The sequence below is a fragment of the Leopardus geoffroyi genome, chromosome B1 (genome assembly GCF_018350155.1).
Source record: "Leopardus geoffroyi isolate Oge1 chromosome B1, O.geoffroyi_Oge1_pat1.0, whole genome shotgun sequence".
NCBI lineage: Eukaryota > Metazoa > Chordata > Mammalia > Carnivora > Felidae > Leopardus > Leopardus geoffroyi.
In genome coordinates, this window is record NC_059327.1 from 34,740,347 (window position 1) to 34,767,060 (window position 26,714).

A 26,714-nucleotide genomic window follows, 5' to 3' on the forward strand; every position below is an offset into this window, starting at 1 on the left:
GGAAGAAAGAGCAGATACTTGATGAATACTTGAAGAAATTCTAATTCAAAAGCATACAGCTCTTCACAAGAGACTCTTTTTAAAATGTTTATTTATTTTTGAGACAGAGAGAGAGAAAGCAGGCTAGTGCATGTGCACCAGCAGGAGAAGAGCAGAGAGAAAGAGAGAGAGAATCCCAAGCAGGCTCTGCACCATCAGCACAGAGCCCAGCACAAAGCCCAACTTGGGGCTCTAACCCACGGGCTGTGAGATCATGATCTGAGTCGAAATTAAGAGTTGGATGCTTAACCAACTGGACCACCCAGGTGTCCCCACAAGAGACTCTTAATGATAGAGAACAAACTAAGGGTTGATGGAGGGGAGATGAGTGGAAGATAGGCTATATGGATGATGGATACTAAGGAATGCACTTGTGATGAGCACTGGGTGTTGTATGGAAGTGATGAATCATTGAATTCTACTCCTGAAACCAATATTGCACTGTATGCTAACTAACTAAAATTTAAATTAAAACAAACCATACAGCTCTTGGAATATTCTAGAACTTTTTCAATGTGCTTGGAATAATTTTTGTGAAATGTTGAGTGTGATAAGTGAACTGTGGTAATGTGTACAGTAAGATTCTATGTGGATTATAGTTATAGGCATACCTTATTCTACCATGTTTCCCTTTATTGCACTTCAAAGATATTTCATTTTTTACAAACTGAAGTTTTGTGGCAACCCTGAGTTGAGCAAGTCTATTGGTACCAGTTTTTCAACAGCATTTTCTGACTTTGTATCTCTGTGTCACATTTTGATAACTCTTGCAATACTTAAAACCTTTTTGGGGCGCCTGGGTGGCGCAGTCGGTTAAGCGTCCGACTTCAGCCAGGTCACGATCTCACGGTCCGTGAGTTCGAGCCCCGCGTCAGGCTCTGGGCTGATGGCTCAGAGCCTGGAGCCTGTTTCTGATTCTGTGTCTCCCTCTCTCTCTGCCCCTCCCCCGTTCATGCTCTGTCTCTCTCTGTCCCAAAAATAAATAAAATGTTGAAAAAAAAAAAAAAAAACCTTTTCATTATTACTAATTTTGTTATAGTGATCTACAATCAGTAATGTTTGATGTTATTACTGTAATTATTTTGGGGTGCCACGAATTGCACCCATATAAGATTGTGAACTCAATTAGTAAATGGTGTGTGTCTTCTGACTGGTCCACCAGCTAGCCTTTCCCCAATCTGTCTTCCTCTCCTTGAACCTCCATATTCCCTGACTTACAACATTATTGAAATTAGGCCAATTAATAACCCCAAAATGACCTCTAAGTGTTGAAGTGAAAGTATCAGTCACATGTCTCTCACTTTAAATCAGAAGCTAAAAATGATTAAGCTTAGTGAGGAAGGCACGTCGAAAGCTGAGATAGACCAAAAGCTGGGCCTCTCGCACCGAGCAGTTAGCCAGGTTGTGAATGCAAAGGAAAAGTTCTTGAAGGAAATTAAAAGTGCTTTCCGGTGAACACACAAATGATAAGAAAGCGAAGCAGCCCTGTTGTTGTTACTGAGAAAATGTGGGTGGTCTGCATAGAAGATCAAACCAGCCACAACATTCTGTTAAACCAAAGCCTAATCCAGCATGCCCTCTCTTCAATTCCGTGAAGGCTGCGAGAGGTGAGGAAGCTGCAGGAGAAAAGTCTGAGGCTGGCAGAGGTTGGTCGACGAGGTCTGAGGACAGAAGCTGTCTCCGTGACATCAAGGTGCAAGGCGAAGCAACAGGAGCTGATGTGGAAGCTGCCGCAGGTTCTCCAGAAGATCCGGCTCAGATAATTCATGAGGACGGCGACACTGAACAACAGGTTTACAACGTAGTGAAGCAGCCTCTGTTGGAAGAAGATGCCACCTAGGACTTTCACAGCTACAGAGGCAAAGTCAATGCCTGGCTTCAAAGCTTCAAAGGACAGGCAGCTGGTGACTTCAAGTGAAGCCAGTGCTCATTTACTATTCTGGAAGGCCGAGGGCCCATAAGGATGATGCTAAATCCATCCACTCTGCCTGTGCTCTGTACATGGAACAACAAAGCCTGAATGACCACACTTCTGCTCACTGAGTGTTTTAAGTCCACTGCTCGCTGACAGTGCACGGGTCACCCATGAGCGCTGATGGAGATGGACGACGAGGTGAACGTGGTTTTTGTGCTTGCTCACACAGCATCCATTCTGCAGCCCATGGGTCAAGGAGTCATTTCAACTTTCAAGTCTTATTATTTAAGAAACGCATGTTGTAAGGCTATGGCTGCCGCAGACAGGGATTCCTCTGATGGATCTGGGCAAAGTAAATTGAAACCTTCTGGAAAGGAGTCACCATTCTAGGTGCCATTAAGATCATTCGTGACTCACGGGAAGAGGTCAAAATAGCAACATGAACAGAAGTTTGGAAGAATTCGATCGCAGCCCCCATGGAGGACCGTGAGGGCTTCCGGACTGTGGTGGCGGAGGTGTCTGTGGGTGTGTGTCGGGGGGAACGGCGAGAGAGCCGGGACTGGAAGAGGACCCTGGATACGGCACTGAATTGCCACCGTCTCATGAGCAGACTTGAACGGATGAGGAGTTACTCCTTCTGGATGAGCAAAGACTATGGTTTCTTGAGGTGGGAGCTACTCCTGGTGGAGATGCTGTGAAGATGCTTGAAATGACAACAGAGGGGTCAGAACATGACATAAACTCAGTCGATAGAGCAGCGGCAGGGTTTGAGAGGCTTGACTCCAATTTTGAAAGAAGTTTTGTTGTGAGTAAAGTGCTATGAAACAGCATCGCGGGCTGCAGGGAAATCGGAAGACTCGATCAACACGGCAAATTTCATTGTATTATTTTCAGGAATTGCCGCAGCCACCCCGACCTTCAGCAACCACCGCCCTGATCAGTCGGCAGCCACCGACATAGGGACAAGACCCTCCACCGGCAAAAAGATTATGACTCGCTGGAAGCGTGGATGATGGTTAGCATTTTTTAGCAATAAGGTATTTTTTAATGAATACATCGTTTTGGACATAATGCTATTGCACATTTCAATAGACTACAGTATAGTGTAGACATAACTTTGGATGCACTGGGAAACCAAATAATTCATTTGACTCGCTTTATTGTGATCGTCGCTTTATCGGGGTGGTCTAGAAGCGAACCTGCAGTATCTCTAAGGAATGCCCGCTCAAGTTTGCATGTGCACTGCGAGTTGTTTTAGGGTGGCATTCTTTTCAATTCGTGGCACTTTGTCCTCCTAACAGCGTTGCACGTTTTACTTGCATTTATTATGTTGTAAGATGCAGTCATGTCGGATGTGTGCATTTACTTATGTGTAACTATTAAGGCTACAAGATGTGTCTCTTCCGTTTTTATATTTTTGTATAGATTTATATGAGCATGAAGAACCTTTTGAAATGTACTCATTAGTTGGATTACCCAAGTCACCTGAATGGGAGGAGGCCACCATGAAATGAGGAGGAATACAAAGGGGGAAGATGAAAAAGCCCACTTCTAGGGATGGCACTGGTGGGTTCGGTGCTCCCTCATACCCAGTTAGCGCTTTCCAGGATTAGATGACCAGAAACTTCTAAAGTGCCCGCTCTTTTCAACATAATTTTGTGGCTGTATGAGTGTTTATGTTATTTCTAGGCAGATGTTTCCAAGTAAGGAGAGTGAGGGGAAGTGGTATCCACGTGTAGCCCTGTGTTTGGGTGCTCCCAAACACACTGAGGGCAGTCAGGCGTGGGCCTCCTTCTCACCTATGGATGGGGTGGGGGCGGGGGATGGGTTAGATCTGAGCGGCAAATAGGTTCTATGTCATGTGTCGCTGCAGGTCACAGGAGTAACCCTTCAGCCCCATTTTCCTTCTCCAGTCCTTCCAGCATATCTATATTCCAGTCATGGCGGGATAATGCTATAGAGGTCATGCTCGGGGCCCTTGGTTTTTTCCATCTCAAAGGTCTGTGTGTCCCCAGACTGGTATGGCCGGACCCAAACTGGAATCGCCTGAATGTCTGGGCACTTTCAGGGTCTCGGTGTTCTAGTAGAGTTCTGTGGGGGCACAACCCTCACGGCCTTGCTGTTTGTCTCTCTCCCACTTCCTTCCAGAGGCCCCGCCCTGTCCCTTCCCTTTCCTGGAAGACGCGAGTGTTTCCTGCCTCTGCTGTCCCTTCTGTGTGGGGCACTGTATCTTTAGGAGGAGCCAGGAATTTTTGTCATTCAAGGTTCAGCTCACCTGTCCCTTTCCCAAGAGGACTTGAGCGCCCATCCAAAGGATTAGCCTCATCAGTGTTTGTCATGCTTACTCATTTAAGGTAAGCTGCGTCAGAGGACGAAGCCGATCCAGTCCAAATGGCACTTGGCGCTCAATAGGCACTTGATACGTGTTTCATTAGTGATTGGTGTTCTTTCGTGCTTCTCTCCAGTGGAAGGTGCCACCTTTGAAGAGGTTGTTGGACAATATCAAACAATACAAGGAAGGCCATTAGGTACAAAATACTCATGTATTTATGAATTCATGACCAAATTAAATATGAAACCTTATATAAAAAGAGGTGTGTGTGTTTTTTCTCCCCCACCCTCCCAGTCTCCACTAAAGCAGCTTTGAGTGACACAAGTACAGGGGTGTGTGTTCTTGTGACTTGCCCTTCCTGTCTCCCGGGGGACTGGAATTAAGCCCCTCCTCCCTCCCTTCCCCCTGGGAGGACACTAGCCCTGGTCTGGCTCCCCCAAGCCTCCCCAGGTGGCATCTCTGGCTTGCCCCTGGGCCTGCTGGGTTCCCACAGAGCAGCTAGGAAGAGGCAGCGGGTCCCTGAGGGGTGAGCCCACCCTGGTTGCTGGGGTGGTCCTGTGGCTCCTCTGCTGTGGGCTTCCTGCACCTTCTGGGCCACCCTGACTTTCCCTCCCCTTGGCCTTCCTGTATCCTCATCAGTGGGCCACACTGCTCAGCCCTGCAAGCTTGAAGACACCCATTTCCCCTCCCCTTGGACGTGAGGTCTCTGTCCTCTCATCAAGAGTTCCTGGGAGGCCCCGGGCCCCACCTCTGGCTCCCTTCTCCAAGAGCCAAAGTGCAGAGTTGCACCCCCCTTGCACACTCCCTCCTGCCCCTGCTCATTGGCTCATCAAGTCAACCTCGCCCTGAAGCCAAGGGTGAGAACTCAGCAGGCAGGAGCACAGGTCTGGCTTGCCAGCCAGCCAGCCTAGAGAAGGGGAGGCAGCCACGGCTCTGGAGAAGTCTGCAGCTCAGACAACAGAGGTCACGGCCACTCCAGACCTGCCACGTCCTGCTCCTTCTCCTGATGACTTACCATCAGATCTCTAGGTCTTGGCACCACAAAGCTGTTGCAGACTTTTCCTCGGTTTCTGGGTTTGTTTGATCCGAGACCTAAAGCCAGGGTCTTGCTGGTGGAGCCCACCCCAGGGTTCCACCCATCATCAGCGGGACTCTGACTTTTAAGTCTAAAAATGGTGTGGGGGGTGAAATATGGGTCAGGATCACGAAATAGGGAGAGGTCAGTTGTGGCCCAGCTTTTCCCCATGGAGCTGCAAGCTGCTGTCTTAACCCCCACAATCCTCCAGTCTTGTCCCTCTCTTCCTGGGACTGACCTTGCTTTGCCCCCTCCTTCCCTTTTACCCCAAACCACTGCTAAGTGAGGTTATGCCCTGTGCTCCTTCATTACAGGGACTCCTTTTCTCCAAATTGGTGTCCTTTCCCCTGACCTCTGACCCCCAACACATTCACATCCTGTGAAGTCACTCTCTGAAGTCGAGGGGGGATAACTGATTCTCAAGATAGGCAAAGTAGGGGTCCAATGCCACGTTTGAGCCCTGAGACCACCCCGCCCCTGCCCCTGAAGCCTCAATCCCAGCATGTTAAGTCAGAACTTTTGCTGTCCTCTGAGCAAGCCTGCAGGGCCAGGGCATCCTCAGTCACAGACAGTGACAAGTCCTTGCCTGACAGGCACTGAATCAATTCTACAACCAAAACTTCTATGTCATCAAACATGGAGGCCCCTGTGCATAAGCTATACAGGATCTTCATGTATTTTTCTTCCTTTGAGGGAATAGAGAGGCTAAAGTGTTTTGGTTGGTGGTGATTTTGTTGTTGTTTGGGGTTTTTTTGTTTTTGTTTGTTTGTTTGTTTTTGTTTTTTTTTTTGCTAATTTGGCCCCACCGTGCTAAGAAGCCATGCTAACCAGAGGCAGGAGGAGGAACCCAGGAGAGCCTGGGGTTGCTGCGCCCAGACCCCACCACCCACGTTCTCCTCTCCCCCTGTCTCAGCTGTTTCCTTTGGTTCCCACCTCAGGATCTGAGTGGGGAGGGATGGGGGAGGGAGAAGTTTCCCACTGCACCAAGAGGCACGGCTCCGAGGCCTGAAGCTCTGAACAGTCTCTGCCATCCTTTATCAGGCCCAGACGCCTACCGCCTAGGGAGGGCGGGATGGCTGCAGAGTGCAAGCCTTCCACCTGTGGCCTCGGCAGCTGCACCCCAGGATGTGGAAGCCTGGAGTTGGGCTGAAGGCTTAATTTCTACCCTGACTTCTCCAGTGAGGATCTGAGTAGGCGCCGTGTGGAAATACCCACAAAACATCTGCAACCCTCAGGTCCATTGATGGAAAAAAGTGGCCAAGAGAGACAGGACCTTCCCTGCGTGCTGCCGCGTCCTGGGAGGGGGCCGCCTCCGCAGACCAAGACACATAGCCTCATGGCCGGGAGAGTTTCGCTCGGGTGCCAGCGTTCTCCAACCCAGAGTCAGATGCCAGAGCTCTCCATTCCTTCCCTGCTCCCCACCTCCCAGCAGTCGTCCGCCTCCTGCCCTGCTTTGGAACTGGGGACCCCCGCAGGGGTCCCTGTCCTGATTCACAAGGCCCCCCTCCTCTCTTGCTGAGCTGTGTTGGCTGGTGAGAACAGCCCTGCCTTTAGGGTCCTGGTTACGCGGGTCCCCTTGTCCCTGGGAGGTGGAAGGGACGATGCAGAAGAGCAGAGGGGCGAAGGCGAGTGGGGAGAACAGCAGCGGGATCAGGAGAGGGTGGCAGCGTCTCAGACCACAGCCGAGGAGGAAGATGGGGACGACGAGGAGGCCGCAGAAGAGGACGGTGAGGACGGACTGTTCCAGAACAGCCACCGCCGCTTGGGCTGCCGTTTCAGGTGGAGATAGTCCTCCTTCTCACGTTCCTTCCGTGCCCGCTGGTAGTGATCTTCTTCCTTTAGGTACCAGACAGGCGGCCACCGGTGCTTCTCAAAATACTCCTGGTTTTCTGGAGCAGAACAGTAGGGCCGTAGTTAGAGGGCAGGAGAAGGGGAGAGAGGAGGGCTGGGGCATGGAGGGTGTCCAAGGGATGCCCACGGCGGCCCCCACACTGCCATGGGGACTTGCAGCGGCCCCCATCCGGGTATCAGCCCTGCCTTCAGAGCCCCCGGTGCAGGTGCAGGGCTTCCTGAAGAAAGTCAATGCCAGCAGTGGGGCCGACAGCGTTGGGAAAAGGTCCTTCCACTATGCTGCACTTTAAAGGCAGAGGGCACACCCAGATGGGCTTCACATGCCCTGGCAATGAACTAGGCTGGGACGGAGCACGAGGAGGGAGGAGGGCAGCAGGGTGCTGGGCATGGCACAGGTAGTTGGTGGAGCTGGGTTCTGAGGGAAGCATCGGGAGGGAGGGCTGCAGGAGTACAAAGAGGGTCAGCCTTTAAAGGAAAGGCTAGGCTGAGGGGTTCGGACTGATCCTGGAAGGCGTGAGGGGGCATGCAAGGTTTAGACCAGGGCAGTGATGTGGCTGGAGCTGTGCCTTACACAGAAAATGCCACAAGGGTGCAAAGGAGAGACCAAGGGTAGGAGGACGGGAGGGTGCAGGGACAGCCTGGCAGCAGGGAGGAGGGCACCACAGCGTGGAGGGTGCCCAGTGGAGACCTGAAGAAATGGCTGGCAGGAACCTGGGGAGGCCAAAACATCTCTCCCCGGGGCTCGGGCAATTCCTTTCAGGCGCCAGGACTTCGAGACATTCATTAAGCAGAGGTAGGACCGCAGGGACCTCAGAGGATACCAGGACCTGTGTTGTCCAAGCTGTGCCCTTTCTAGGTTGTGAAATCAACGTGGTGGGTCATGAGCAGCATTTAAAAACAATTTGTATAGTTTTTTATATGTGTACCAGCTCCCAACATAAAATGCATTTCTTATTGTGGAGTCTTGTCTGAAAAATACCAACTCTGGAAAAAAAAAAATCAAGTCTGAAATACCAAAATGCCAAAACAACTAAAAAACACACAAAAAAACCCAAGTCTGAAAAACACCAAAAGTCCAACACCCTCTTTGGACTCGTGAGAAATAGAAGCCCAGAGAAGTTAAGTGAATCGCTCGACGTCCCCAGCTGCCCTGCCCTTTGCCTGGGCTTCCCTCTGCTTGGCTGGATACACCTTTGCAGGCTGCTCCCCACCCGCAAGGTCAAGTTCAGCCCAAGGATCTTTGGCAGCCGTCAGATGCCCTCGGGTCGAGTCAGAGGTCTGGACCCAGGTTGAAGCGCCTTCAGCAGACGGGTGGAGCAAAGGTCCTGCGGGAGATGCTTACCTGGGGACATGGCCTTCATGTCTCGCGGGAACTTGCGGCACACGTTGTTGTAATTGGTGCAGATGTGGTGAAGACACCAGTCGGCCAACTGGTACGCACAGTGGAACTGGGGACAAACAGGAGAGCATCTGTGCTGGAACCCCAGGGCAGGGTCTGCACAGACACCTAGTGCTGTCTTCAGAGCCACAGCTTTGGTGTAGATAGGCAATGGCCCTGCAGTTGTAAAGGGCCCATCTCGAGAGGCAAACCCACGCCAAAGTGTAAGAAAACATTTACTTTGCTCTTTGGCACCACCACCACCATCACGTCACCTCTGTCCTGCCCCCAGCATCCAGGACATCCACAGCTGTGTGTGGTGCCTTCTTACCGTGTCCGTCCTCCTTAGATCCCACCCCAGAGATGCCCCCCTCCTCCCATCAGGGACCAAAGCAGTCTGCACTAAGGTGTAGACACCCAGGCTTAGAGAGCTGACCTTCCCAGCTGCGTCTAAATGCCTCAGAGCCGCAACTCCAACTTCATCAACTAACTTCTGGTGGTAGAATTCCTACACTCAGAGGGCCAAAGTGGGAGATTTAGCTTGTTTGCTTGGGGATGAGGAGGTGGGCAGCTAATATTAGAGGAAGGGTCCTCAATGACCGAAGGCAGGCTGAAACTATGTCTATACGCGAGACTGGGCTTCCTTCCCCTGCCTGATGGTTGCACGATGCCTCAGTCCCTTCCTGCCATGGCCAGCCTCTCCTCTCGGCATGTCAGAGTGTATCCTCTGGCAGGAAGGATGAGACAGGCTCTGCCGAATCAGGGAATCAAGTCTAAAAATGGGCTCCCTTCCTGCCCACCGCCTCCCAGGCTTCCCCAGTCGCTGCCAATGAGCATACAGAGCCCAGAGTCAAGAATGTTGGAGAGATCCCTTCCCCAGCCGTCATACCTGAGCCAGTTCTAGGAACACAAGGACATCTCCATCAATGTCCACCATCATCTGAGTTGCTTCCATCAGCCCGGTCACTGTGTACTGCTCTGTGACACACACAGCCAGGAATTAGCCGAAGAACCACATGAGTGGATATGTACTCATTTATACCCTCTGGCAGGGACCCCACTGCAGGGCAAAGAGAGATGAGGCCAGGTGGAAGTCCCAACAGGCCGAGAAAGGCCATAGCCAATTTAAGTCTGCTCCCACCAGTGAGGAAATTGGGATTACAGCAAGACTTTCCCAGTGTAGTGGGGATGGGGAGTGAAGGTGGATGTCAGGATCATGTAAGAGAATTGTTCAAACTAAGTATGTCGCACCCAGTAGTCTGATATATGTAGGGTAAAAGCCCCCAGTGGAACCAGCCATTGATATGGACGGGAGACGGCAGTAAGTCTCAGAGTTCTCTCTTTTGCCAAGAACTACAAATTAGAACTATGGATTAAACCTAAGTGTTCGTATTAATTTAGATTTTAGAACAAATTGTGTACTAACCTTACATTTTATGTTAAAACATTTACATTGAAAAAGGAAACACTCTTAATCCTGAAGTTTAACCGTATCAGTATAGACTCATGAGGTATCTTTAAAATATACTTCCCAGCTCAGTCCATGGAAAAAACCTAGAAACAAGAGCTCGAAATGATACATTGGTAATGGGCATCCCTCATATACAGATTATAGCCTGGAAATACCATTTCCTATAAGAAGCAGACTTCTTAGAGAAATGGCTGATTCCAGGTCCAGGGCAGGAAATGTACAAAACGAACCTGGAACATCTTGTCATTCCACATAACCAGAAAGCTCACTCCGATGCCAACTTGAAGAGATCCCTGCTGGCAAAAGGTGCGGTGCAGTACTTTAGTGTTAATAAAGTAACTGCAATTATTTGAAACCGATCAAGTGCATTCAAATCTAAAAGTTGGTAGTAATCCTTAAAAATAAAACCTGGGGCGCCTGGGTGGCTTGGTCGGTTAAGCGTCCGACTTCGGCTTGGGTCATGATCTCACGGTCCGTGAGTTCAAGCCCCGCGTTGGGCTCTGTGCTGACAGCTCAGAGCCTGGAGCCTGCTTCAGATTCTGTGTCTCCCTCTCTCTCTGCCCCTCCCCTGTTCATGTTCTGTCTCTCTCTGTCTCAAAAAAAAAATTAAAAATAAAAACTAACGGGGCACTCTCCAAAGGTGATGGGAACCAAATGTATCTTGAAATCTGGTCAGTGAAGAGGAAACAGTCAAGCATACACCTGCCCCTCCTGTATGAAACCATACTACTCGGTAAACAAAAAGTAGGAGGGCAGCTTCTCTCCTTTTAGAAGGATTCCAACAGATAAAGAAGGAATGCCTGAATTGGAATATTACCATTTCACAACACCTAATAAATTAGTGGACCCATTGACACTCAGTGGCTGTTAACATCGCAAAAAGAGAGAAAGCTTCTTGATGAGAAACAGAAATGAGGCACCTGGCTGGCTCAGTCAGTGGAGCATGTGACTCTTGATCTTGGGGTTGTGAGTTCGAACACCATGTTGGGTGTAGAGATTACTTAAAGATAAAATCTTAACAAACAAACAAACAAACAAAACAAAAACAACCTATGAAGTAGTCTTAGAAAAAGAAAATTGAATATGAATCTGATCTAGCCTCTAGAACCAATGAACAATCAGTGAAATCTAGATTTTCTAGAACATCAGTGGGCTTTTCCCAATAGATAAGTTGCAAGGGGGGAAAAAAATCATGGACAAGGAACCTTTAGATTAGAAGAAATTTAAAAGGCATATAAAAGATAAGACCATGCTATAGTGTTTAAGGGTGCACACTTAGAAGATAAAACTATGAAGAGTAAGGCAGTGAGGCCATAAAAAATACCCTACAAAAGACTAATAGGTAAAGTGTTACTCCTGAGGAGGGAGAAGGACCCGGCACTCGGGTGGACAGGCAGAGGGCTTCTGCTGTGGCTGGCAAGGGCCTAGCTCCTGATATGGGTCATTTGAGTCTATAATAATTCATGAAGCTAAACATATAGTTCATGTATTTGTGTTATACTGAACAATAAGAAGTTTTAAACTTGAATTAATAACTTCATAGAAAGCATACCTCATGAAACACAAAGCATCACCAACTGTACCACGCTCAACACTTGCTGCTAATCCGTGACAGGGTACATACACAACACAGGCTTGTATGTTTTGTAGTGTTTATGGGCCATTTCCCAGGACGAGTCATTCAACGGTATTTTCTACAAGCCTTTCCATGTGGCAGTGCAGTGTAACATTTTTGATGGCTCACTTGTTTCTGATTGCCCACCATGATAAGGCAAACTTACAGAAATATCTTTATACATATTTTGCCTTTGGGTCATTTCTTTGGAGATAGTCTTTCAAAAAAGTTGAATTACTCGGTCCAAGAGTTCGGGAGCTGTCTGTGCTCTGTGAAGACCACACCTCTTTTCACAGGCAGTCCTGGTGGACTTACTGTTTCAGCTGTGATCTTTAGAAGCCTCTCTCTTGCTCCCCACCCTAAAGCCTTCTGTGTCTCCAACTAGGCTCCCAACTAACATTCCAATTCTTTTTTTTTTTTTTAACGTTTATTTATCATTGAGAGACAGAGAGAGACAGACCATGAGTAGGGGAGGGGCAGAGAGAGAGGGAGACACAGAATCGGAAGCAGGCTCCAGGCTCTGAACTGTCAGCACAGAGCCCGATGTGGGGCTCGAACTCACGAACTGCAAGATCATGACCTGAGCCGAAGTTGGACGCTTAACCGACTGAGCCACCCAGGCGCCCCTAACATTCCAATTCTGATCGGCGATTTCTTCCTTCTTCCTACGACCAAGCCCCATCTTATTTATAACTAATTTCTCATCACGGTTTTGCTGTTTTCCTCATCTGTAAGTCCCAGTCTTCATCACCTGTACAGTGCCCCAGCAGCTCTAATGCTAGGTCCTTCCCTTAATCTCAGCTCAATATCTTAGGCCCTGCTCTCTGTCCCTTGACCTGCCCAAGAACATGAACCCCGATATCAACACCAGCACAGGCACCAACACCAACACCAACACAGCACAAATGCCAGTTCCAACATCAACGGGAGCCTTCTGCCTGCTTGCATCACTGGCCCCAGACCCCCTTCATCTGGACCATTCCTGTCCTGCAGCCCCTTGGCCCCCAACAGCCTGCTGCTCAGTGTCCCTGTTGCCTCAGGCCCTGCTCCATCCCGAGGACCTCTGCATTTGGCCTTTTCTAAAAGCTGAGCTCTCATGGTCTTTCAAGGAACTAGGCAGGTCAATGTTTATTGTCTGCTTCTGGAAGAAGAACCAGAAAGCAAACGTGGAAGAGAAGGAGGAGGAAGAGAAGAAGAGAAGAGAAGAGAAAAGAAAGAAGGCAGAGGAGGAGGAGAAGGACCCAAGAGGGGATGGGGAGTGAGGAACTGCGTTCTATTCCTCTTGACTTGAGCTTGCCAGAGTGAGACCCAGCTGGGAGAACACCAGGCGCTGTCATCTGCCGGAGACAAGACGGTTGGGCCCAAAACCCTTCGCGGAGAGCCTACAACGTGACACCACCAAGCACGTCTCTCTCACTTCTTTACATCTGTGTCCTCTCCAAACCCCAATACGCATCGACATATTTCACTGGGTGTAAACACATTCCCTTGGTGCTAGCAGCCTGTCCCTTGGGAGGAGACAGGCGAGAGAAGAAATAATGACTTCTGGGGGTTTCCCTGGCTTCTCCCCCAGGGAGATCCTCGCGTACCTGTGAGGGCAACCAAGTGTGGCAGGCAGAGGCGGTTGGCCAAGATGATGAGCTTCATGTCGTCCAGGTCGGGACTGGAGGTGAACATGCCCGTGTAGAGGTATTCCAGCACTGCCCTCATGCAGCTCTTGCTCGTGTAAGGAAACACCACCTGCAGGGGGAAGGAAGACAGAGGGCCTCAGTGAGGTCCAGCTTTTGGGAAAGAGGAACTCAGGTCTGAGAAACTCAAAAGGCCCTGGCCCACACGGGCCGGGCTCCCCCAGGCTGGCCAGCCATCCCGCCGCTGCCCCTGTACCGACTCGGGAAGCCCTCAAAGGCCTGCATCCCAGAGCAAAACCCTGCACGGAGCCCATGTGCTGACAGCACCAGTGAGCAGGGCTCTGACAGCTTTTAACGGGACCTAGATTCTCACTGGCATGCTTCCAAAGCCATGCTGGCTTGGAAGGTGTTTGAAGGAATCCTTCCTTTCACCTGAACCCACACCCCAGCCCCTCCTGGCCTTGCAGAGGGCAGTGCGAGCGGGATCGGCTTCTCTCTGGCTGCCTGAAGAGGCTGCTTTGGGCCCCTGGGATCTCTTCAGAGCAGTGCTGCAACAAAAACTGCTTTCTCATCAGGCACAAGTCTCCCCAGGCGGCGTGCAAATCGTCTGGAGCTTTGAAGCTGCTTCTATGGTACCCAGAAGTGCGCAGGGCTGGCCGCCCCCGGGGCTCCGGGGAGCGCCTGGTCTCACACTCACAGAAGCCAATCCCACTCACGCTTCAAGGGTCAGAGACCAACTCACATCTCAACCCTCCACTTAGCCTTCCGGAAGGGCTTCCTTCCCAGAAATATTAAGAAATTCCTATTCTGTGTCACAGGACGCTATGCTGTGTTAGTCCTAGTGTAGTCTTTCGCTCAAGTGTTTGGTGAGCTCTATTGAGGGACCAGTGTGGATGGGGGGTGGGGTGGGGTGGGGACGATTTGGCGCAAGTGCAAGACCCGGTCCCCACACTTGAAAGAAAGACCAGTCGAGAAAACTGTGTGGATACTCCGAACCTCGTGCGGTTGCACAAACTTGTACCTTGTTAACTGCGAGGCTGAGTGATGGACAATTAACGGTACAGGAGCTTAAAGAAAATAGAGAAGGGGCGCCTGGGTGGCTGAGTCGGTTAAGCGTCCAACTTTGGCTCAGGTCATAATCTCACCGTTTGTGAGTTCGAGCCCCACATGGGCTCTCTGCTGTCAAGACGGAGCCTGCTTCAGTTTCTCTGTCCCCCTCTCTCTCTGCCCCTCCCCTGCTCTCTCACACGCGTGCTCTCTCCCTCTTCTCTCTCAAAAATAAAAAAATAAACCTTAAAAAAAAATAATGGATTCATTTTAGGACACACAGAACTTTTTCCAGTTGGTTCACATGTGTTAGGGAGAAAGCAAAATACAACGTATAGAGCCAAGGAATTGGAAGTCTCGAAGTCCGAACCTCTCCTTTCTACTTACGTAACTTTGTACCAGACGCTGAACTCCTCAAGGACCTCACTTTCCTTATAAAGTGGGAACACTATGCCATATGTGTGAGGTGATACAGGAGATAATGTATCAAAAGTGCCTTCTAAACCATAGAGTGAAGATGTTACTATAATTCCCGAATATATTGTAAAATCCTTGGCTATGGGAACGATCTTATCATAAATGTCTCTGGAGTTGGTCACTCAGCGGTTAGCAAGCACACAGTCGGTGCCGAAGAAAGTACCAATAAATAGCAGCTGCCTCAGGTGCGAAGTGTGTAGGTCTGGCTCTCCCTCCCACCCAGTCCCATCCTGGCCTTACCTCCCTGGTGGAACTCTCCACAAATGGCCCCCCAAACATGGCAGCCATCCAGTCACAGCTGGAAATCAACAGGGGCTTATGGGCGCTGATGGTGCCATCATCCAGGATGAAAGTCACATCTGTCCAGGAGGAGAAGAGGCATCACGTGAGGATGTGGTGAAAGAATGTGGGACAACCAACCCCAAAGATTGCCACCGTGCCCAGACAACCCACTTCCTTCCGAAGCCACGGCTGTGGAGTGCTATGTGACCAAGCTCTCAGGCTTGGGGGACTAGGCTTCAGGAGCAGAGCCACCACATCTCCAGGACATCAGCAGCTGAGATGAATGACTCAGAATGCTAATCAGACCAACCTGGACTCTTGAGAAGGCAAACTGGAGGGAACTTCCCTGCCTTCTGGCAGTCAGTTCCTAAGCACAATCCGTACCTGAGAAGGTGCCCTTTGCCAAGCACTCCTTAACCCGGTTGGTCCGACGGACATGGAAGGCCTTAGTGATCTCTTGGTTCATGAAGGCCTCATTGTTGAGAATGTTGGCCACCATCATGCGTAAATCAAAGACCTCAAGCAGTTCAGCAATGTGGGCGATGTGCATGAGGTCCCGCTCGTTCTCATCCAGCTCCCCGGTGTACAGGTACTTGAGAACAGCCCGGAAGGGCCCCGGCTGGATGGAGTTGTCCATTTTTACCACCACCATCAGCCGGGATTTGTAGGTCAGAGGATCTTCAGCCATCTCTTCCTGGATGCTCACAAAAGCTCGGCTCCAGGAAGACAGTACTCGACCCCTCCCTGGCAGATACCCTGTTCCATTGCCCCGCAAGATCCCATCGCTGGTTGAGGCGCGGAGCCCAGCAGGACCCGAGCCCCCGCCCTCCTCCAAGCTCTCGCATACGTCAAAGCTGGCCGCCCGAAGCAGGAAGTCCCGGCCATGGTGGTGGTGGTGGTGATGGTGGTAGTGGTGATCAGGGTGACCCCGGTGGTCCTCTGGGCGGGGGCCCCCTGGCCCCGAGGGGCCCCCCAGCTCCCCCTCACTCAGGTCCATGAGGAACAGGTCGTAGAACTTGGAGGAGGAGGTGGAGAGGTAGATCTTGTGGGCAAAGATGCGCACCCGCTCCTGCAGCACCAGTATGACATCCGCGCACAGCGGGTCCTCCAGGAGGTGGGCGGGGCACTCCTCGCTGCTGGAGGGGGGATCTGGCACCACGATGATGGGGGGAGGCGGCTTGGGAGGCAAGAAGGGCGCCTGCAGCAGAGGCCGCTGCACATTGCGGAGGTGGGATTTCCAGAACTGCAGGTGCCGGCGGGAGATGAGTGCGGCGCGGATGGCGTTGTCAAAGACGTCCTTGATGCCGAACTGGGCCACCACGCTGGTCTCGTAGTAGGGGATGCCCAGCTCCTTGGCTACCTCCCGACCCTTCTCTGGGGGAAGGATCTCATTGGGCTTGATGGGCCTGGGAGGTTCAAGAAGGAAAACTAAACATGTTGGTGGGGGAAGAGAGGAGGGGCAGGGCAGGGAGAGGCAGCTCTCCAGAGCCTGCCTGTTCTCCAGGGGGCTGGAGATTCTCTGCTCAAGATCTGTCTCTGCCCCACTCCTGCCCTTTCCTCTGTCTAGTCAAATCTTACTAGTCCTTCAAGTCCCCTTCCAATCCCCTCTTCTTGCAGGAAGGCTTCCGTATTTCTGCCAGAGCCCCCGTCCCACCCGCTGCCAGAAACTTCTGGCAATGAGCATGCAATGTTCCACATTGGTTTTTAACATGTTCAAACATCGAGTTCATCTCTCAGTATGATCATAAGCCCCTTTCATGCAAAGACTACCTCTTTTTCACCTTCTCTCCCATAGTGCTTAGCCCAGTATTACCCACACAAGGTATAAGAGATGAATGAATAAATGAATGGATGGATGAATGAATGAATAAATGAATGGGAACTCTTTCTGGCCCCCTATATGGCTTGCTTCAAACGGAGGGTAAGGTGTGAGGCTGAGTGGATTCCATCAGAGCTGAACAGGGAGCCATGGAGATGCACCCCCTCCCTCTGTCTTCCTCCTCCCCCTCCCTGGGCACCCACACCCCTCACCTAGCCAAGGGTCGCCTGGCCCTATTGACAGCCTCCAGGTCAGCATAGCGCAGGTCCAGCTGGCAGCCCACCAAGATGACAGGTGCTCGGGGGCAGAAGTGCTTGATTTCTGGGTACCACATGGTCTTGACATGGTGGAGGGAATTGGGGTTGGCAATGGAGAAGCACAGAACCACCACATCGGATCTGGGGGCGGCAGAGTGAGGTTATGGGCAGAGAAAGCTAGTGGTAGGTTACCTGCTCCTGGAAAAAGGGAGAACACACATACCCACCCCACCCCTATGCTACAGTCCCACATCTGTCATATGTATCTGCTCACATGACTTTACACAGAATGCATGATGACAGCACTTCTAATGTAGCATTTGAGAGCTTTCAAAAACCCTCATTTTGACCTCACAGCTATCTTACAGTTTAGAAATTACCATTTCACAAACCATGGCTGAGAAAATCATTTAGAACAGTTCCCCTAATTGCTCATAGTCACAGAGCTGATAGGTAGCAGGGCTCAGAGTCTAACCTGGCCTCCTGACTCCAAACCCAGCTCCTTCCACCACCCCGGGCTGCCTCCCCTGTGAGGGTTTGCCATGCTGTTTTCTCTGCTCCCTCCTCCCAGGTTAAATTCCACAGTGTTGCTCCCTCCTTGGGAAAGCAGAGAAAACCTACCCACTTGGCTTCCTGTAGGCAACCAGAGGCCTTACCTACCTCCCATAAGCAAAGCGGCGGTCTTTGTGGTGGTCTCCAAAGGTGTCCCAGAGGCGGAGGGAGACGCTGACATCATCTACCACATCTCTGGAGCGTTCCAGCACCTGTGGGGTGGGCCAGGGGAGAGGAGTGGGAATCGAGGGCAATAGTTCTAGGGGCCCCCCACAAGTCAGCTCAGGCTGGTGCCAACTCAGCCCTGAGGGTCCCAGACAGCATGGGGGTGGAGGGACAGAGCTAATACCTCTGTCTGTGTGTCCTGCCCAGCACTATATCCAGGGGCCACCTCTACAGACTCAATGGCAAGAGCGGCCTCTAAGCCGGCCAGCCGGGAAGGGACTCTAAGAGGGCCGACTGTCATGGTGTGGAAGGGAGCTCAGGGGGCCTGCCCCGTTCCCAGCTTTACCTGCAAATAACAAGCCTCTGATTTTGGTCTTGGCCGACAGCTTCTCTCTTCCTCTCTGCCCTCAGCTCTCCAATGCCTCCCTCCCCTCAGTGCTCCCCATTACTGGGGGCTGTGATTATACAAGATGCTGCGTCCCAGGCAAAGCTTGGGTCTTAGGCACCAGCCCGGCCATGCAAACCCCAGATGGTTAAGGATCCCTTCGCTGGGGTGGGCTCACCTCAGACCTTTCTCCAGGGGCTCCTTCCTCTTCAGCTGCCTCCACCCCATCCCCAGGGGCCTCCGTGAGCTGAGCACAGGCCCGGCCGAGTTTGGAGACACTGAGCCATGGTTTGGGAAGAAGCCCAGATATGCAGGGTGGGACCCCCAGCCAAGTGGCCTTGCAGCCTTACCTCCTGGCACACCCGATACTGGTCGATGGCCCAAACCGTGGGCACATGGGTGGCAAGCAGCTGGTACTGGGTGAGCGTGGCATTGCAGGCCCGGGCACAGATGAGCCTGGTCTTGCCCACCGCGTTGTCTCCCACCACAACGCACTTGATGGTCTCTACGTTTGGCCTTTCATAATCCATGTCAGAATCCATTAATTGGGACCTGAGGAACAGGAGCATAGTGGTCAAGGTGGCTCCACACACTAGCCCCCTGAGGGCCAGGGCCAGCGGCTCTCCTCAGCCGGGACCGGCCCCTCTGCCAGCATTTGAGCAGAGAGGGAGAGAAAGGAGCAGGCAGCCATCTGGGCAATAGTTCTGTGGGGCCTAAGAAATGGGGGGCCCATTCAGGCTGAGAGGAGTGGTTCCACCACATAAACCACTTGTCTGCCTCCCGTTACCACCATCCTCCCGCTGGGCTCCTGGCTGGGGGAGGCCTGTGAGAGAACCCTAGGCAGAACCTGCCTCAGGCCTGTCCGCACTCTCCCAGGAAGAGGAGAGTCCACCTGGGAAGCGCACTCATCATCCGCTCTCCTCCTCTAGGCAGCAGAACAACAAACAGCTGAGAGAAGCAGAGTCCCGGCCAGGTCCCCACCCCTTCCCAGCATGCCTGAGGGTAGGGCCACTTTAAAATTTAATGGACTTGTCAAAGCTGGGTGGCAGCTCTCCTGGCCTCCACTTTTGCCTGTCTCCCTCCCTGGTGGTAGATTTTCAAACCCTGGCTTGTCTGTGGCTCCCCTTCAACGCTAGTCCTCAGCCTCTTTCAGGGAGATGCCAGAGTTTTTCTTCCCAGTCCCTCTGGGTTGGAGAGGCTCCTGGACGCACCTGGGCAGCCCGTGGGCCTCCCCTCCCCTCCTCTGGGCCTGTCATGTTGCCCGGATGGCTCGCGCGGCTGCAGGCCCAGTTTTGAGATGGCAGAGGGGATAAACATGGGCCTGTGACTGTATACTCCATGGTCAGGGGGCCTGGCCACCGGTAGTCAGGTGTGCCCTGTAATCACCTGCAGGCAGCCTCAGGGAAAGGGAGATACGCCCCCTTCCACACTCCCCATTCCTAGAGAGGAGGGCTCTCAGGCTGGAAGCCCCCAGACAGCTGGCGCTCCTGGAAGGGTGCTCGCTCAGTTGGCTGCATGGGTGATGGGACTGCTGGGAGATGCAGAGGACCAGAAACTTGGACTGGAATGTCCAAGCAAATGCTTGCCTCGGTTTCCTTCCGTGTTGGGCACAGAAGGAGGGCTTATCCACCCACAGAGAGGGATGGCTCAAATTAACAAACAGAATGCCCTTTGGTAGTCGAAGTGTCATATCAGTGTTTAAAAGCTGTCACCAGGAAGGGCCCCTCAGCTTGAGGGCTTAGGGGGCTTTGGGTGGCAGTCGCCCAGTGGTGTCTACTCTCCTGAAGGGGAGAGGGGAGGGTGATGGGGTTGGGCAAGGCAGGCATTATTAGGAAACTCAGTTTCACCTAGGTCACTGGCCTGCTCACAGTCCCTGGGTGCACGAAGTCAGCCGGGGGCTGGAGCACACTGGAGGACTCCTTCCTAGGCCAAGGAAGGCTGAGCTCATAAGAGTCCTGGAGGCAGTCCAGATGCCCTCACTGCTGAGCCATCCAGCAAGAGAGCAAGGCCACCAGCAGCAACAAAGCAGCTCCATTCCTGCCGGGCTGTAACTGGATGCCAGCCTGCAGGAATGCAGAACTGAAATATCCAAGTAACGATGGCAACTGGGATTTGCGCGAGTAGATACATCTCAGCAACCTAAGCAAAAAGTGCAGCAAGGACTTTTCAATGAGACAAGCACCCCCTCCTTCTTGGAATTTTACAGGAACTGGACTCTAAACAACAAGGGGTCTCCATGCAGTCCCTCCCCGCTCTCCAGAGCAGGACTCCTCCTGCCTCCTCTACCCACCTCACCCTCCTCAGGGGCAGCCGTTATTCTAACCACCACCTTGCCTCCGCCCTGCTCTCTCCTGAGCTGAGGACCAGGAACCCCACTTTGATGGTTCCTGGTCTCAAGTCAGACAACTGGGAAGGAATCATCCGGGCTGTAGTTTCTGTTCTATAAATTGAAGAACAAAACAGACCGAATCCCAAATACAAATACGATTAGCTGTAGGAGACTAAAACCCACTAGCCCATAGAACTTCCTTCTCAAATTTAGGTTCTAATGGCATGTGGGTGTGTAAGCAGAAGGGGGGATGGGGAGGCATGGAAGAGGGGCATCAGTTCTTCAATTCAGGAGCATCTGGAAGGCGAGGAGGATGCCAGAACACCAGCAGAGCAATGCAAGTTCAAAATCAGAGAGTTTATGATTAAAATACCCCTGCACACCTCATGCACCTCAAGGGTTAAGTAGGGGACAGCCAACCAACAAGTAGGAGAGGAACACTGCTGTGAGTTCAGACAGCAGACCTGCTGGGTGCTACTCAGGCTGGACAGCCTCTCCTCATCCCTTCTTCAGCTGCTCTGCAGCCTTCCCCTGCTTGTCCTTGGACCTCCTCCTTATTTTTACCATTTTCACCCACTCCACTCCTGTCCTGACTGCGGGACTTCATTTCTAGGAAACTTCATACCTAGGAAAGGGCAAATCACTTCACTTCTCTAGGCATCAGTCTGTCCTTCTGGAAAATGGGTATGAGGGCTTTGGAAGAAAGTTTCCCAAATCGTGGTGAATTCGTGCCAAGAGAGTCTGGGCAGAAAGGAGGTATTTGTCTTCTTATGTAATCTGGTATTATATAATGCTAGATTACATATCTATATATGTAATTCTATCTCTTTTTAAGATACAGACTGGCCCAATTAAGCCAGCAGACAAAACTCTTAGTCGAATCAGGCCCGTCTTAAAGGCGGATCCTGCACTGGAGACAGCACGCCAAAGCCACCAGTAATGTAATTTTTTTGCTCTAGAATATTGCTACTTTACTGTACCATTGCTGATGTATGATGATACAACCCATTCAATGAGCTTCTCAATTTCCGTTTCCCTGGCACTCTCCTTCAATGACTCTAGACTTTTCCACATCCTCATTCTTTCAGAGCCTCTAGACTAACCACCATAAACTATGGCTTCCTTGCCATCCAGCCCTGGGTATCACAACCCCCAATTCATTCCTCTCCTTCAGTGATCCCAGAATCACATAGATCCTCCCTCCCCACCCTGTCCCATGATCCCTGTCCCTCTCTCCACAAACAGCCTCCTATCCACTGTTCTCCTAGATCTTTGTACTCAGGCCAGGCCAAAAGGCAAGGTGTGCTCAGATTAGCTACAACCCTCAGCGGCTCCCAGTCCCACCCCCACACCCCTACACACACTCTTTGCAGAGCCCAGAAAAGCCCCCCTTTCCCTCCCACAGCTGATAGGAGGCTTGTTCATCTGTAGCTGCCCTAGTCTGGTTGTCAAGGAAACGACAGAATCTCCCTGGGAGCCTGGCTTGTCTCCTAGCAACCAATATCCCACATCCTGCATCTTACAAAATGCAAAAGGGAGGAATATCCTGAAAATGAAGGTAAAAATCGAGAAGGATGGATAGGAAGGGAGAATCGGGAAGAGAAGACCAGAGAGGGTGGCCTTGGAATTAAAAGAGGCTGCCAGTGGGTTGCTGACATTGTAATATTGGGAAAGGTGGGGAGATGAATCCCTCCTGCAGATCCAATGGGCAGCAAGACTCAAAGGGATCTTGAATGATCGTATTGACAAAAAATGCAAACCTAAATACATGAAAAAGCCTTCTCAGACATCAACAAACAACGCTAAGCATCTCTCCCATAGTTTGCCAGAACTCTGATGCACAGACTGCAATGGAGTTGGGTTGAAAGAAACATGTCCGGAACGGCGAGCAAAACATCCAAATTCCATTGGTTTTTAACAGAAACATTTCCACCACTCTGGACCTTTTTTCCTGACACGCTGCTCTGCACACACACACGAAATAAAAATAATTTATTTTAAAAATGGGGAGAGGGGAAGGCCACGACACGCCAAGGCAATCAAGTCACCCGCCTTTCCCTAGAAAAGCCCGGAAAAGGTTAGTCCCACGCCCCCCGAGACCCCAACAGACAAAGCTATGCCGAAGGGGAGAAGGGGAGCGGAGGGAATGTCAGAAGGGAAGCAGATAGGGCCGGGAGGGCACAGGAGGGCGAAGCGGCGCGTTTCCAGGTAGCTTGCAACCCGGCCATAATAGAAATTAATCATTTACTTACACCACTACATGTGACGGGGTAAGTTCTAGTGTAAGGAACACATCTCTTCCTGCTAAGCACGCTCATTTTAGTGAAATGTCTGGGGGTCACTCCGCGCGTGCAAGTTAGGACGATGCCGGCGCCGCCGCGCTGCTGCTGCTGCTGCTGCTGCTGCTGCTGCTGCTGCTGCTACAGGCTCCGGGCCCGGGTCGCGCTAGATCAGAAACTCTGACAGAGCAGCCCAGGCCGGACGGCGGGCCGGGAGCGGCCGCGCGCGCGGCACTGCAGCCATTGCCTCTTCCGGATCAGCATCTCCCCGCGCCCCGGGCGCCCAATGTCATGGAGGCACGCCGGAGTGGGCTGTGCGCGGCCGCTCAGACCTCGGGCGGCTGGGCCGCGCCGCCGCCGCGGGTCCTCTGGCTGCGGAGGCTGGAAGCGACGCGCAGTTGAGGAGAGGGGCGAGGCCGCCGCCGCTACGCGCCCGGCCCGCTCCGAAGGCGCGGCCGCGAAGACGCCTAGCGCTGCAGTCCCGGGGACCGCTCACGACCTCCTTTTTTCATTCACAAAAAAAGGAAAGGGAAAAAAAAAAAAAAAAAAGAAAGGGAGGAAGAGAAGGGGGAAAAAAATCGCACCCAGGGCGACGGCCGTGACAGGCTCCGCCCACCGCGGAGCTCGGTTGGTGGAAAGGGGTCTGGGGGCGGGGAGGGGGCGGGGAAAGAAGGGGATTGGGTGCCCTGCGGCCCCGCCCCCGGCCCCGCCCCGCGGGGCCTCTCTCTCCCTCCCGCCCTCCCTCCCTTCCCCCCGCCCGGAGGCACGCGGCTGGGAGGGTCTCTGCTCACCACCGGTGGCGGTCTCCTCCCTCTACCTGGCAAGGGGCAATACCTCGCTGGACTCCCACGGGGTTTTCCCCTTTCCTCCGGGAGGCTGACAAAGAACTCTGACGCATCTTAGCCCTGGAAGGGATGCCGGTTAGGGAAGGGGAACTTGACATATTTTCCTTGTCCCTTAAACCCAGGCCTCCACCCCTTGCCCCTGGGGAGAGGAACACAGCGTTTCCATACAGGCCCTACTCTGGTTTGAGAGTTTTCCTGGCACTTGAGGGCCTTCCTCCCTTGATCACCACCGTGCAGCTAGCTAAAGCCTGTGCCTCCGACTGCTGTGGCACATGAGTTTTAGAGTGGGTCACTGTATCGCCTGTATCTTTTCCCATCGAGATCTTCTCCTCCTCTTCAGCAGTCTCTGCTTCCATCCCACCCCCATCCTATTGCCACCTAGAGTTTACCAGTATCTTCTGACCTCTTAAAAGAAATGCCATGAAGACACTAGCCCCAGAGACAGTGCCTAAGACACCTTTGAGTTCTCCGTCTCGATTTACTCCTCTGTAAAACAAAGAGATTATAAGGGGTGACATCTGTAATATGAGCAGTCCCCAAAGGAAGTTTATATGTTCAAGGCTGGTTTGATTATGATGATCTTGACTACTGGTAATTACAGCAGCCAGCTCAGTCCAGTTTGATCCATCTTGTCATAACCTCTGGACAATTTTTAAAGTCGAGACTGACATGCCTCCCACCTAACCCCCTCCAACTTGTGCTCTGAGAATGCAAATCCACTTTAATACTAGTTTATGCAAGATATGATCAGGAAGAGAAATCCACTGCCAAAAAAAAAAAAAAAAAAAGCCAAATAAAAAATGAATTTTGTATTCTCTGAAGCATGCTTTCCATCTATGAATGCATATAATTGGAAGCTGCCCATTAAGGTATTTGTGATAAATGTGCTTTCTGGCCTGGTCCATGTTCAATAAGTGCCTGATTGGTGGGGGATGCTACCCCCGCTCCTTCTGAATCCACCCAGAGCTGGAGAAGAGGTTAAGAATGACTGAGGGTGCCGCCTGACCCTTCTAGTGAGGATTCAGTCTCCATAAGAACAGAAAGTATTGGTTGGAATACACGCGTTGGAAAGAAACTTAACCATGTACAGGTGTGTTCTTCCCACATGTTTGGCGTTGAAGAGCTTCAGCCCATCTTCTGTGTGCTAGAGGTCCCTGCCCCAGAGGACAGCCTAGCATGACATCTCTGTGTGGGTGTCACAGAGGCCATGGCCTCTCCCACTGACACCCGCTTGCCCCCACCCAGCTCCAGAGCGCCAGCCTGTTGGCTTCACGTTTCACACAACACAGAAGGAAAACAGAACTGCCCTCTGCCCAAAACCATGGGCGCCTAGGCCTGCCTGTATGGAGCCAATGCCTCCTCCCTCTTTGGGAAAAGAGCCAGCTGAGCCTGCGAACCCCCCTGCCCAACCGGGCTACCCTGTGGGGGTTCAAAGGTGTAAGGCTGGCCAAATGAAATTGCACCCCCTGTTCCCATTTGGCAAACTGCCTCAGGCAGAGCCAGGGTCTCCCGCTGAGGGACAACAACTTAATTCCCTGTCTTGCTTTTTGCACACAATCTTCTTTCTCAGCTTTTCTTGAAATGAGAGTCCTTCCTGATAGCATCACCTCTCCGGCATTCCCAGTCAGAGCCTCCTTCAACATCCCTTCCCTCACCAGGGCCCTCTTGTGACTCCTCCTTCCCAGTGACGTAAACCCCTTGAGCCTGTCCCCACAAGGCACCCGCTCCAACTAGCCCCATAACCACCCTCCTCAAGGACATCATGAGCTGCCATTTTCTGAAGCTGGTGAGCAGGAGGCCCAGTCTGGGGAGAACACTCTCCTTCTTGGTTCTCAAGAAGGCACCCATGCAGCAGGCTCTCAGCCAACGCCACAAGCCTTCCTCTCTCTGTGGCTCTGAAGGTGCCTCTTCAGTGCCAGCCCAAGCTCTGCAGACCCTGCTTGGTGCGTCCTCCTCCACCCTGCACGTTCCATTTGTTTCACAGGCAGCTCCAGCCTTTCTACGGTTTGTAGGCTACTGGTCTCTTTTCTCTCTACCCTCTCCTGGAACACTCAACCCTCTGCTAAGCCCACCCCACAGGCCTTCTGACGTAAAAGTCTGTCCCCCTCCCCAGCAGTGTGCAGTCTGAGCCACATGGCATTGCCACCCTGTGTTTGGGACCAGCTGAGAGCAAAAGCAGAGGCATCTCAACATGCAGAGCTGGTCAGGGTGAAGGAGCCAAATCTGGAAAGTCTAGAGTCTCTCAGCCTCCTTGCCCAGGGCTCAGGGGACACCACCAGTACTCACAAGAGACAGAACCCTTCTACACCTTTGCTCAAACAGGTCTCTCAGCCTGAACACTGTTCTCCTTCCCATCCCTCCACCTGGATAATGCTTACTCATCCTTCAAGCCTCAGCCTAGATGTCACTTCTTCCAGAAAGCCTACCATGAATACTCCCTAAAAGTCTGCAAGGTTCCCTCCCCTTCTTCTGTGCTCCCCTAATAATACCAATCACAATGTTTTATCATTGGGTCTCACTCTCTCTCCCTCACAGTACTGAGAACTGTTTAGAGAAGGGACCATGCTTGTTCAAGAGCTTCCTTCTTGCTGGTCTGGCAACTAGTATGTAATAGGAACTCAATAAATGCTTGATGGATGAACGAATGTTTGGGTGGGGAACCTGATGAGGAGGGACTTGACACCACCCAGTGGCTACTCACATGCTGTCCAGAGAGGTCTTCCACAGCTTGTAGTGGCCTTGTCTTTGGGTAGCCATTGCTCTGTGTTCCCTCCGGGCTCCTGCCTGGGCTGGACAGAAGTGAATGGGGCAGCCCAGGGGAAGACTGTGAGAGAAGTAATAAATAGCTGTAAGTTACCCAAAGTAGTGCCCAGGTCAGTCAGCCCAAAACAGAGGATCTACTCAGGGCAGGAGTGTGGCTCCTTCTGTTCAGGCCCACTGGGCTGAGACACTCAGCCTGGAGGCCAAGACAGA

The 26,714-nt window shown here is 51.9% G+C and overlaps 1 protein-coding gene and 1 long non-coding RNA gene across 5 annotated transcripts in view; one reads left to right on the top strand and one right to left on the bottom strand.

Annotated features, from left to right (window-relative positions):
* Nucleotides 1–4,537, top strand: part of LOC123587445 — a 58,014-nt gene extending 53,477 nt beyond the window's left edge. For both annotated transcript variants that reach the window (XR_006707320.1, XR_006707323.1), the window contains exon 3: nucleotides 1,637–4,537. This is a non-coding gene — a long non-coding RNA (uncharacterized LOC123587445). The remainder of the gene's footprint in view (nucleotides 1–1,636) is intronic.
* Nucleotides 4,479–26,565, bottom strand: RHOBTB2 (Rho related BTB domain containing 2). Of its 3 annotated transcripts, none has more exons than XM_045457177.1 (10): nucleotides 26,443–26,565; nucleotides 18,639–18,840; nucleotides 17,847–17,950; nucleotides 17,142–17,327; nucleotides 15,495–16,516; nucleotides 15,069–15,187; nucleotides 13,266–13,416; nucleotides 9,480–9,568; nucleotides 8,555–8,660; nucleotides 4,479–7,250 (listed from the first exon to the last, which is right to left on the bottom strand). In XM_045457177.1, exons 1-10 carry the CDS (start codon nucleotides 26,496–26,498, stop codon nucleotides 7,033–7,035), a joined length of 2,253 nt encoding a protein of 750 aa, XP_045313133.1. In that variant the 5' UTR covers nucleotides 26,499–26,565; the 3' UTR covers nucleotides 4,479–7,032. The 3 variants fall into 3 exon arrangements, with proteins under 3 accessions (XP_045313133.1, XP_045313142.1, XP_045313150.1); XM_045457186.1 differs by lacking the exon at nucleotides 26,443–26,565 and adding an exon at nucleotides 22,870–23,457; XM_045457194.1 differs by lacking the exon at nucleotides 4,479–7,250 and adding an exon at nucleotides 7,259–8,196.
* Nucleotides 26,566–26,714: the final 149 nt, after the last annotated feature.

Bases quoted from the DNA above. Each gene is read 5' to 3' on its own strand.
- RHOBTB2 (XM_045457177.1), bottom strand. From the start codon at position 26,498: ATGGCTACCCAAAGACAAGGCCACTACAAGCTGTGGAAGACCTCTCTG. The intron at 13,417-15,068 runs GTAAGGCCAGGA...TTCCCCCTGCAG, and splicing joins TGGAGAGTTCCACCAGGGAG to GTGGTGTTTCCTTACACGAG. The intron at 9,569-13,265 runs GTACGCGAGGAT...TGTGTGTCACAG, and splicing joins ACACTTGGTTGCCCTCACAG to AGCAGTACACAGTGACCGGG.